Raw genomic sequence first — 12,447 nt, forward strand, 5'->3', positions numbered from 1 at the left:
CAGTCTCCAGTAGATGCTTGTGATGAGGACGATCAGATTTTCACAACATTGCTTCTGTGTCACTACATCATAATTCACCATGACAGGGATTGTTTCCTTTCTCTTTGCTCGAAAACATTTTTAATTTGGTGTCTCTTCATGTCAGTTATGTCTTCAGTGTGCTACAAATTCCTGCTTTAACCATTTGTCCACTGGCTGCTCATACTGAACACTGTGAGATGAACTTCCTGTTTCTCATACCACCATTGGGCTCTATACACCTATCAAGAGAATTTCCTTTATGATATGTGACCGTCTGACACCAGATTCCTGATAACATTGAGGTTCAACAGAGTTCTACACTGGAGCCAGAGGAGGGTTTGGTCTAATAGTGCAGACAGACTAATGCTGCATGCATTCTGTACAGCATTTGCAGGAAAGAAGAGTAATTCAGTTCCAGACTGGCAACCTTTAATTGGTCTTAAGATTTTTTAAGAAACTAAAATGAGACTCAGTGGAGCACATTCCTCCACCAAGGCCAAGACTTATCAGTCTCCTTAACATGCCTGATTAGCCCACCTTTTAAAACATGCAGACATGAGAACAAACTTGTGTCTTTGGGATATTTGTTTTATAGTTACACCCACACTTTTTACTTGTCGGTCTCGATGGTCAGCTGGCTCATAACGTCTGTGTAAAAGATGTGATTCTTCTCCCTGTCTGCGAGAGCCGTCAGCATCTCTTCCATCTCCTCCTGAGTGAAGGGCTCACCTGGTTAAAAGACGTGCATCAACAACAGACATGATTGTAAGTTGTTTTAAGGGGAATGATAGACACACAAAGACATATCTAGAAGATAAGTAAAAAAACAACAGCCTCCACTTTACCTTCCTGTGTCATGTACTTTGTCATCTCCTCAGACTCCAGGTATCCTTTGTTTTCTTTGTCCAGAACCTGGAAACCGAGAGTGAGTGTTCAGTAAATCGCATGTTATGTTAGATTCGCTCTGTCAACTCTGGAGAATACGCAAAATAACAGCAGCTAGTCCCACCTTAAAGGCCTGAAGCAGAAGATCCTCGGGAATGGGAGGGAACCTAACACACACACACACAAACAGTTTATATCTTCTGTGATAAGGAAGTACTGTCAAATTTTAAAAAGGAAACTTAAAAGCGTATAGAGGAAATATTAGCGATAGAACATCCAGTAGAAAAACTCATACTGCTCAGCACATGTTTTAACACCAGCACCTGCTTCACTTCATAGAAGTACAGAACATAAACAGCTGGCATCAGTGCCTGGAGACAACAGAGCTCTTACTTCTTCTCCAGCAGCACTGTGGTCATGATTGGGAGAAACTTGTCCAGATGGATGTGTCCTGTGTGATCCTCTTCCACCTGGTTGAACAGGACAACACTTCTGGGTTAGGGATCTTGGACATTAATGGCTGCTTATAACATCACATAACATTACATATTTATGGCACTGATATCCATGAGTCTGACATTTTTTACTGTTCCAAATCAAAATCAGCATCTAGCAGATTTAAATGTGGTTTTACAGGGGTGTGACTTTTAAAGAAGCTGTACGGTAACAAATATGGCTACAAACTAGAGCTACATCAATGTGAACCGGAGACAATGAGCTGTGGCCTAAGCTATGAGGCTTGGTTGAAGTTGAAGGGGAGAGTTGGGCCTTGGCAGAGGTATTTCATGTGTATAATTATATTTCAGTAGTAGGTAAATTCGTTACCGTAACGTGATCAAAATTATGAGATGTAAGAACCTGAGGAAAGTCTCAGATAATTGATATGACTTTTTCCATTCATTCGAAATATGACTAACACATTAGTGAAGACTTTTCTGACCTCGGCTATAAAGTCATGTAGGTCTTTCTGAGAGGGAAAGCAACCCAGGGCATAGATGATGGTGCCAAGCTCCCTAAAAACAAAAAGATAAAACGAGTAAATCATCTTAAATCACACAATATCAATACATTTTAAGACTTTTCCTGACAAATGTTGTGGTACTGATGTCTGTTTTTGGTCAATTAAGCCATATCCGAGCCCAGTGGCCACTATTGAGTCTAGTCACCTTAGTCACCGTCAGTCTGAGCTGATTTCTAACTTCCTTCAAAAAGTCTGCAAGTGGTGTTTCTGTTAACTTTCTACCAAACCAAAAATCAGCTGGGAGGAACACAGAGTTATGAACAGGGCACGATGGGAGTAGCCCACATGAACTATACATTTACTGAGTTCACTCTGTAATTTATTCTGTTTAAAATACACAGTGTCCTTAATCCTGAGGTTCAAACCCCAACACATGGTTTAGACAATGTAGAATATAATTTGACTGCTAAATTTAGACCCAACAGGATCTGTTGTGAATACAGACCTTCATTCACTTTCTGAGGCTATCCAAATCAATGTAAGAGCCTGCGTTGCAAACTCGACTGAACAGTAGTAGTAGTAGTAGTATCATCATTATGTCACTTACATTGCAAGATAGGGCACTTTTTGACAATTTCACCAGTTTCACAGAGAATAATAATAAATCTTAATGAAAAAAATCTGACATGTTTAGGCCAATGATATTAATGAGTGTCTGAAATTTTGGTGCAGATCCCAAAGAAAAGCGATTTCTAGTGAACTAGTTTTCATAGGGAGAGTGTTAGTTATGTTGTCTACTTAGTGTGATTCTAACTTACATTTGTGACCTAGTGGTTTAGTTACGAAAATATTAAATTGTTCTTCTTAAGAAAGCTAAAAAGTGTCATGTATAATTATGACTTAGCTACACATGGGCTCTAGGGCTTTAGGGGAGACTGAATGGGGGTCTGCAGGCCATGGGTCAGTTGCGTGGCTGGTGGGCCACCTCAGAGTGCAGGCAGCAGGAGGAGCTCACCGGACATCCACTGTGTTGCTAGCCTCATAGTCGAACGCCTGAAAAGCAGCTCTGATCTTCTTGTCAACATCTGACACAGTGGATTCTGACAGACAGAGACAAACAAGTGATCAGAAAACTTATACTGTTACAAGGTTCGTAACTTTAAAGTACATTGTAAAGGTGATATTGTGAAGAGGATGAACTGAAACTGTCTTTTTTAACATCTAAAGGTGACACTTTTAACAATGTAGTATATAACAAAGAGGAACTTACCTGCACTCTGCATTTTGGCCTCCATGTTTGGTCCATCTGCGGCCGGGTGGTTGCTAGGCAACGACACAACAGTGCTGCCGCTTGAATTTTGCTGCTTGTCTACTAGAGGTGCTTCGGTCATCACTGTATATAAAAAGGTCGAAGATATTTGTTCATACACATGGCTCTGTATTGCGTGTGTTTTGTGCGTCGTGGGAAGGATGAAAACTTACCTCCTTTTAGCAGTAGGTGGTGCTATCACTATCACTGCATACAGACTAATAGATTATGTTCAGGTCAAAACCCTCTCTTGTTTATCTTCAGATCGCTTATATCTTTCCCCTTTGCAACAGTCTAAGACATCAAGGGAATTAATGACCACTGTGACATTAAAGCAAACTGACAGCAATGAATTTTTTGGTTAATAAATCCTTTCAAGTGTTGTTTTTATAAAGCCTGGGTGGAATTCAATAGTAAGTCACAAGTGTTATTCTTTCAGTTTAACGCTTTGATGGTTCAAAAGTTTTTAGGGCCTGAGCACTGACAGGCACTGACAGACAGTATTGGATTTGTAGGGATTATTATTATTATATATTAAAAAGGATTATTACCAACATGTAAGGGAACATGTTCACATTGACCGATCTTCACCTTTATCTGAAATTTTCCTTTGTTACTTTTTTAATAAAAAACATTTTTTGCATCACTACCCTACATGGGTCAAAAATGGTTTCATGCATGAGTGTTTCTTTGCTATTTCTTTGAAATAAATGTATTTTATCATTTAATATTCATTAATATATATCTTGTTTTGATTACCACAAATCATTATTTCCCTTTTTTCTTTCTTACCTCCTAAACAAATGTTCATTTTGTGAAAATGTTGCTGTTTATTGGACAATGCACTGTTGAGTTAAAAAAATACTTCCTGTTCCATCAATAACCACATCTACCCTTGATCAGTGCAACAATAATTATGTCATCCGGCCTGTCTTTTTTAACTCAGTCAGATTTGTGTAGCTGAGTCCAAAATGTCACTTTTACCTGGGCTGAGATAATACATTTGTTTTAGATCTTAACTTCCACTAGATGGCGCTGACATTTCTGTACAGGCCAGCCACTGCAGTAAATCACCTCCACCTTCAGGAGGCGTGGGTTTATATTTCAGAACAATGACATGTGGTTGAGCCTGTGTGGCTCTGATGTTTCGCTGTGAGACAGAGGAGGATTCTCATGATGGGTAAATCAATGTACTGCAACATAATCAGTTGTGGGAAGTAACGAAGTAGAAATACTTTGTTACTGTACTTAAATAGATTTTTCACATATCTGTACTTTACTTGAGTATTTATTTTCCTGGCACAAATATCTGTACTTTCTACTTCTTTACATTCTCAAAACTGGCTCGTTACTTGAACAGCGAAGGTTGGCGGAACGTGCACCTTTACACACGCCGTACCTCTCTCTCTCTCTCTTGCTCTCTCGCTCCTGCAGTCTTTATTATGAGGGCCCGAGCACTGACAGGCACTGACAGACCTGAAGCTCTATTGAAATTGTAAGGATTACTATTCAGGCAAATGGATTGGCGTTTTGAGGGCTTTTATTAGGTGACTTTACATGATTTTTTGAAGGTATTCCTTTTTGGATTCACATTTGTTTCCCTTTCCTGCTTCGTGTCAACATCTGCACATAATTACATAACTCGAGAAAGTGGTTTACTTGTCTTAAAGAAAATATTGGAACTGTTGGCAAATAGACTATCATTGGTTGGCCGTGACTACTTAGTCTTACACGTCCATGTAAAAAAAACAAACAGATTTAAAACAAGTCAAGATGGAAAAACAAACAACACAACCAATTATATAAACAAACGCAAAAACAACTTTCAGCCAACACAACCAAAAACAAACACTGTGTCGTGGACTACTGCATATTCACGCACACAATTCCGGTTTATTAATGGACCTCCCCAAATAGAACCCTGGGTAATCAGGCCCCAACTTTCCATTGCAAATATATAAAATATCTATATATTGCCAATTACAATCCTTAGTCACCCTTTGTGCTGACTCAACACAACTTAGAAGCTGTTGAGTCTTTATATATGTATTGTAAAAACTGGCTAATGTGTACAACTTCAAGCAGGGTTGTGTCTTCACTTTGCCGTCCCTACAGGCAAGATACCCTGCAGGTGTATTGTCACCCTGCTGGAAACAACTGCAAACACAAACGCAGGCCCATTCAGTGAAGATAGTCTAATGATAAATACACAGGCTTACATGTAGATGAGTGGACAAGCTGGCGGGCAGGTATACAGCCAGGTAAACATCCAGGCAGTTACAAAATACAGCTAATAGACACAAAAGGTTAGTGTTGAAGTGCCGTCAAGCAAGACACTGATAATTTATAAACTTCAAAATAAAGTCACCAAAATACTGTAACCAAATTTGTACCTTAAGATATCCAATTGGATGTATTTTGGAGCATTAGCATTCAAAAGAACATTGGTCTTCAATTATTTATTTCCTTGTTCAGTCTGAAATTTGGCAGCAAAACCAAACTGTGTCCAATGTTTTTTCTTCTCTGTACTGCACTGTCCAGGGTGTTAACAAAAGAGAAACTATCTTGTTTTGTGTGCCTAGTTTCCCTTTGCTGAGCTTTCATAAGTGGCATTGTGTATCACTCCTGTTACTGATGAAAGGTCCATGTTAAGTTATATTTACAGAGTTTTTTAGTGGTTATACTTTGGTCTATTAGTGTTCTTAGGTAGACTCAAGAGGCACTTGTTTATTCTGTTGTGTTGATTCGTTGTTGTCTCTAAAAGTTCAGATGCACTTGTCCAATACTATTTTAACCTCAGCATCTCGGGTTCAAAATTTGTAAAATTATACATTATATATATATATAGTGTTGTTATAATTTTCAGTCAGTTGAAATAAATCCTGAAGAGAACAATTTTGGGTTGTTTTGTGTCTGTAGAGGCCTACTATAAAAAGCACTTAGCACTTTTAATTTTGGTACTTGTACTTTTACTTTTGATACTTAAGTACATTTCAACACCAGATACTTTTGATACTTAAGTACATGTAATATGAGCGACTCTAAGACTTTCCCTCAAGTCATTTTCTGACGGGTGACTTTTACTTTTACCAGAGTATGGCTTTCAAGTACTTTATACACCACTGAACATAATGTGTATTATGAGGACCAATTCTGGTTTAATACCATCATTGTGAGGACATTGCTGGTCCTAACAAATTCATAGGCTTGTTTGACGGTTAATACTTGGTTTTAGGGTTTAGCATTCTTACGATCAAGATGAAACACAATGGAGAAAACATGGGATTATTTTATATTCCATTTCTGCCAATATATTCTCTTTCATTGGACCTTTAAGTGTTATTACTTGCTGAGGCCTTTTTGACATTTGCTGCTGTATTACTGAAAATTCCCCTTTGCAGGACTAATAAAGTGTTATCTTTACTGGCCCAACTAGAGAGACGTGTGTGTGTGTGTGTGTGTGTGTGTGTGTGTGTGTGTGTGTGTGTGTGTGTGTGTGTGTGTGTGTGTGTGTGTGTGTGTGTGTGTGTGTGTGTGTGTGTGTGTGTGTGTGTGTGTGTGTGTGTGTGTGTGTGTGTGTGTGTGTGTGTGTGTGGTGCAGATGGTTTGAAGCTTCCCCAGGCAGACATGAGTTGAGTTATACAGGTTATGATAATGTTCCGCGAAGGCTCCTCCCGTTCCACCGGAATGTGTGTGGGTCGGTGTGGACGTGGCGCGGCGGAAAACACGGAGACGGGAGCACAAAGGAAGCTCCGTGCGCAAACTCACTGACACGCCAGCTCGTCCACGTGGAACCTGTCATCGACCAAAACACCGTCCGGTCTCCGTGGCAGCCATAAAGGGGGGTGGGGGTGCAGGTCGTTGCGCAGTGCAGGACCGGGAGGTGGAGTTGGGACGGTGCGGGGACAGAGACAGAGACAGAGGTGGAGGCTGCTCCAGATGTGAACCAGTGGACATCAAGCTGCCTGAGCTAAAGACAGTCACCATGCAGACAGGTAGGCTCCTTATTACTACACTGGATCCGTCATGTTAGAGTGAGCAATCCCAATCTATGATAATAACATGATAATAACAATTCAATCAAGGCAGATCTCACACTCGAACTCATTCATTTCAGTGTGAATTCGTGGCTTTGATTCAAAGCAGGAAGAGGAACCGTCTGTGTGAATGAGGCTGTGTAGTGATGCTGCAGTGTTAGCATCGCTGCTGCTCCCCATTGAGGGGAGAGGAGGGGGGGCTGGAGTTGGTGACTCTGTGTGTTTGGGGATGAAGCAGCACCTGAATCCACACATACAACATGTGCCCTGCTGCTTGCTTCACACTGTGGATGTGCTGATGCTATAAGTAGACGCAGAGGTTTGAGTCGATGGAACCATAATGGAGCACAGGGTTCAGCATCTGTCCCACTGGCCTGCAGGACTGCACCACTGCTCTGCTCATACACTGGTGTGTTTATGTGCAGGCAGCAGGTGTGACATGTAGATTTGACACAGCTAAATGTACAAAGTGCTTCTAAGTTATAGAAGTATGAGGCTGTATTTAAGCCACTTTAGACACATCATGCAACCATCACTCTTCAACCACAACACGGTCCCTTACGTTTATCCATCCATGTTTAATCCAACAGTTCTCTTTGAGTTTTGCTTCTTTAGTTGAATATTGTGGTAAAAGTGTCGACTGCTTCCAGGTACATTCATCAGATAAGATGACATTATCCTTTATCAGTCCCGCTGTGTGAGGACCTTTGCCACGACCATGATCTGTACAGAGGTGATGTGAGGTGATAACATGGCTGTGTGCTCCTAGGTGTTTTCGTGAAGTCTCACCTGGGCACGTTGGTCCTGTGTGTCCTGTTCCTGCTCGTTCACCTGTGTCTGGCTGCACCAGGTCAACCAGGGACACTGAGGTAACCCCCCTCCCTGTCCACACCCAATGTCACTCTCTCTGTCTCCCTTTATGTTTTCCCAACAATTGATACTGAACATTTTTACTGAGAATTTTAAGTGAATTTTGTAAGGGAAAGGTAACATTTTGACCACAATATGATCATGTTAATTTCCCCTTTGATTTATCATGATTGAATCTCATACAATGTAACCTTGATCATGTTGTATGCACCATGCTCTGAGCATCATAGTGTGACAATACTGTAGGAGAATTGTGTCTCTTTCCTTGTTGTTCAGGTGGGATTGCAGAAATTGCCACGACAATTTCCCCAATGAAAATATCTCATGCAACATTACAATGGCCTTAATTTGTAACACTAGATATTTCTAGTAGAGTTTTAAATGAACATGATGAACTAAAAGTGCAATCACTAGATGGAGTAGCTCAAGAATTATTCTTTGAGAATTCAACAAAACCTTGAAAAAGGCCCGATCTCACAATGTTAAAGAGTTCCTGGCTCTTCCTCCAAATCTTATGGATTCTTCCCTCACCCATACCTCAGTATTTTTTTACGTTATCTTTCTTACAAACAAAAAAACGAACAAACAGAAATGTGGTGAAAACATAACCTCTTTGGCGAAGGTAATAAAATGGCATGAAAGTAAAAGAAGAGGCTTTTGACACATGTTTTATTACAGTTTTTATTTGTTAATCTCACAGAGAGGAATCAGTAGATGCCCATCCGCCTTCCGTAGCACTACCCAATCCCTTTGGCTCTGGGGAGGAGGATCACAGGTGAGTAATGCAAACAACATGTCTTTCAGTCTGTTATATTGGACGAAGAAGCTACTGTCTGGTGACTCTGTGGACTTTGGCTGCAGTGTTGTGCTGATGATGTGGCCTGCACCATATACCGATAAGAACACTGCTTCATGTGGCAAATAAGACACATTTTTCACTTCACATCTCGGTCACTGTGCAGCAGAGTGTGCTGACCCGTAGTGGAAGAAAACAAGAGACGTAAACACTTTGTGCCACATTATGCTGATGTGAATGTAAACACAGATTATTTCCACTGGCTGATAACATTAATTCCTGTGTACATGACTTATATCTCGTTATTGGTTGAGGTCGTCTGGAAGGGGTTTCTCCAGGTACTCCAGAGATCCTGAGTGAAATGACCTGGAAATGTTTCAGCGGCCGCCATAAAAAGATTAGTTTGAGTTCTCTGAATGATAAGGAAAGGAGCTTTAATGCTTCCCAACTTATTTCCTTAAACACAGGAAACACTGGAAGATCCTTAATGAAAGAAATGGAGAAAAATACAGCCCCACAATTTGATTGCGGCAGCAACATCTAAAGCGACGCAACATCATAGTTGCACCTGGATGGACCGATGTAAATATAAGAGACAGAACAGCTGTTTTATTCTCTTGACATGATCCAGAGGTGTTGAACACGATCATCTGAGCTTCGTATTTCTCCTCTGGTAAACAGCAGAGACAGAAATCTGAAAGACAAGGAAAACATCATGGTATAAATTCAGAAACACAAATAGATCCAGAAGACCTAAACTGGAGAAAGATCATAATATAGGAGACAATGCATGTATTACTTGCAAACTTTGTCTTAGATACATATATATATATATATGCATCACACTGTTTTATGTCTTATCTAGAACACTTTAAATGCCTGGTTTTTTAAATGTGCTCTATAAATAACCTTGTCTTCACACTTAAGAATAATTAAACAAATAATAGCAGAGTGACTCAAGGGCTCAGAAAAAGTCGTCCTGTCATCTGGTTTATGTAAAATGTGGAATAACCTGCACAGTGCTTTTAGATGAGGTGGCACCTCTTCCTGCTACGTTGAGTCATGAGTCAAGATGTACTTTAAAAATAAAAGAAGTAGCCTAAAATTCTGCCCTCTTGTGACTGAATGTCATCGATGAACCCGACTGTCAATTAGAGATAAGCCTGTTTATGAGTTGCAACACAAATGTATCCTTGTTGAATAAATGGGACTCGTCAGTTTTAGTTCTCGACTCTCAGTGTTTTACTGCTGATTGAAAATGTTGGATTGAAAAGGGTTGTGTCTGCCACAGGTTGCTGCAGAGTTTCATTCAGTCCAGTGTGAAGGAGTCTGACGGTCAGGGAGGAGCAGACATCAGCTCCTGGGAACAAGGTAGATATCTCCACCTGCTGGTGTGTTCTATGTTCTTTGTTCTTTGTTTTAAGATCTAAGTTCTAAGTTCTAAATTCTATGACTTTGACTTTTTGAATCTATTGAATCTTTTGGAGATGATGACCATAGATTATTTAATCTTTTGTCTTGGGTTCTGTGGAACGTTTGTGTTCCATTCCATATTCTTGACCTTCTATGCGAAGTTCCTTGAGATAATGTATATTGGGATTTGATGCTATACGAATAAAATTGAAATTAATTGAATTGTTATTGCACTAAACCTGTGTTTGTGTGTTAATAGTTTGACATGTTCTTGCTAAATCAAATGTGTTTTTTTTTTTTAAACGTGTCTGTCTTCTTCTTCTTCTTCTTCTTCTCTCTGTCAGAGGTGTTCTTCCTGTTTCGTCTGTATGACTTCGACCGCAGTGGGTTGTTGGACGGCTTGGAGATGATGAAGCTCCTCTCAGACTACAACTCCCATCATACACCAGGAGCACAGGACAATGAGTTTGTGAGGAGAAATGAGGTATGTGTGTGTGTGTGAGTGTGTACTCATTTTATTTTATTTAAAAAAAAATTACTTTTCCAGCATACACATGGACCTTTTCAGGACCAGTTGACCTCATGGGGACCACAGCCTTGTCCTAATGAGAAAACACCTAATTTCTGAGGTCACAGTTAAGGTTACAGTTAGGCTGTCCACAATGAATGAGCGTCAATGCTGCACAAACCCTAGTAACTTTAAGTAAGAGTGGAAATATTTATTTATTACTAAGTCTAATTGTATGCGAAGGCTGTGTTTATCTCACCTGCATTTGTTTGTGTTCTCTCTGAGTCCAGGTGGTGCCGATGGTCGACTTTTTACTTCAGACTCAGGATCTAAACCAGGACGGACTACTTGCCCCCTCAGAGCTGCTCTCTCCTTCATTACCTCAAACAAAGGTACCATGCATTCACAAACACACAAACACACACACACACACACACACACACACACACACATACACACACACACACACACACACACACACACACACACACACACAAATACACAGAGTTTAAAGCCAGAATAGAACATGGATACATGGTGTTCTGTTCAGACAGTGTGATTGTACAGTGATGGATTGAATTGTAGTGAATTTGTTTCTGTTATCATCAACATGTCATTACCACCAAACCTACAATTTAATAAGGAGATAAACACTTTGTATTTTTATCATGAAAGTTTATTCTTGTCACATTTCAAATAAAAAGAAATTATACAAATATAAATGTAATATGTTATGTGGACCTTGAGTTTTGTCAAACTCTGGATTATGCTTTATTCTTATTTTCATTTTGATATTTTGATTAATTTGTGTTTTGTAAGCGGAGGTTTTGTGTTAGCACCAATTACTTTGTAGACAGGGGTTGTGTCTTATTTGAAGTGTGCACTTTATTATAGATTACTGAGCCGTACCTAGTTTCATCAGTGCAATAACATTAAGTCCCACCTCCCGACACACAGGACTCCGGCAGCGAGGTGGCAGCGGAGGAGAGGCTGTCAAAGCCCGGCGCTGACGAGGACACAGCAGGAGCAGCGGAGCAGAGAGAGGAGGCTCATGGGGGTTTACAGCCTCAAGAGAACGAGCAACCTCAAGATGAAGTGAAGACCCAAGAGGGAGATGGACTCATAAAGCTTTCAGATGAACAAAATGGACAACAACTCCCAAACGTCCCAGCAGCAGATCAGGAGCATTACCAGAGAGCGCCCGTACATCAGGGGCAACCTGAGATGTGAATCCACCAACACACTAGAGATCCTTCTGGCCTCCTGGGTCCTGAGTACCACTATCACCTGAGAGAACCTCGTAGTTTCCCTCATCACAGAAGGATCTTACAACGGACTGTTTAACATGTTTAACATTATTGATGCATCTGTTGAGAGTATTCCTGTCACTGTGTTGGAAAACTGGCGTCACCTTTTGCTTTCATTCTGATTACAAAAATATCTAAAGCTGTAAAAGGGAGAGAAAAAGTCCTGAGTTCCAGATGCAATAATACCCATGTTTGTAAGATTGAAGCCATCAGAATAATATTTATGAACACATGTTTTTCTCCCAACAAGACAAACAATTGATCATTGAATTTGAAATCATTTGAAAGTTATAAGATATGCTCAATGTGGAATTTCTTCAATTCTTTTTATTCACCCTTT

The 12,447-nt window shown here is 40.2% G+C and overlaps 2 protein-coding genes across 2 annotated transcripts; one reads left to right on the forward strand and one right to left on the reverse strand.

Annotated features, from left to right (window-relative positions):
- Positions 1-631: 631 nt before the first annotated feature.
- On the reverse strand, positions 632-3,258 carry efcab2 (EF-hand calcium binding domain 2). The gene is made up of 7 exons (XM_061067634.1): positions 3,138-3,258; positions 2,883-2,967; positions 1,847-1,919; positions 1,300-1,376; positions 1,031-1,073; positions 867-933; positions 632-750 (listed from the first exon to the last, which is right to left on the reverse strand). The coding sequence occupies exons 1-7, from the start codon at positions 3,256-3,258 to the stop codon at positions 632-634; spliced, it is 585 nt and encodes a 194-aa protein (XP_060923617.1).
- Positions 3,259-7,161: 3,903 nt separating this feature from the next.
- cgref1 (cell growth regulator with EF-hand domain 1) lies at positions 7,162-12,030 on the forward strand. Its single transcript, XM_061067635.1, has 7 exons — positions 7,162-7,171; positions 7,983-8,082; positions 8,784-8,858; positions 10,171-10,250; positions 10,637-10,761; positions 11,091-11,192; positions 11,758-12,030. Exons 1-7 carry the CDS (start codon positions 7,162-7,164, stop codon positions 12,028-12,030), a joined length of 765 nt encoding a protein of 254 aa, XP_060923618.1.
- Positions 12,031-12,447: the final 417 nt, after the last annotated feature.

The sequence above is a fragment of the Limanda limanda genome, chromosome 3 (genome assembly GCF_963576545.1).
Source record: "Limanda limanda chromosome 3, fLimLim1.1, whole genome shotgun sequence".
Taxonomy (NCBI): Eukaryota; Metazoa; Chordata; class Actinopteri; order Pleuronectiformes; family Pleuronectidae; genus Limanda; species Limanda limanda.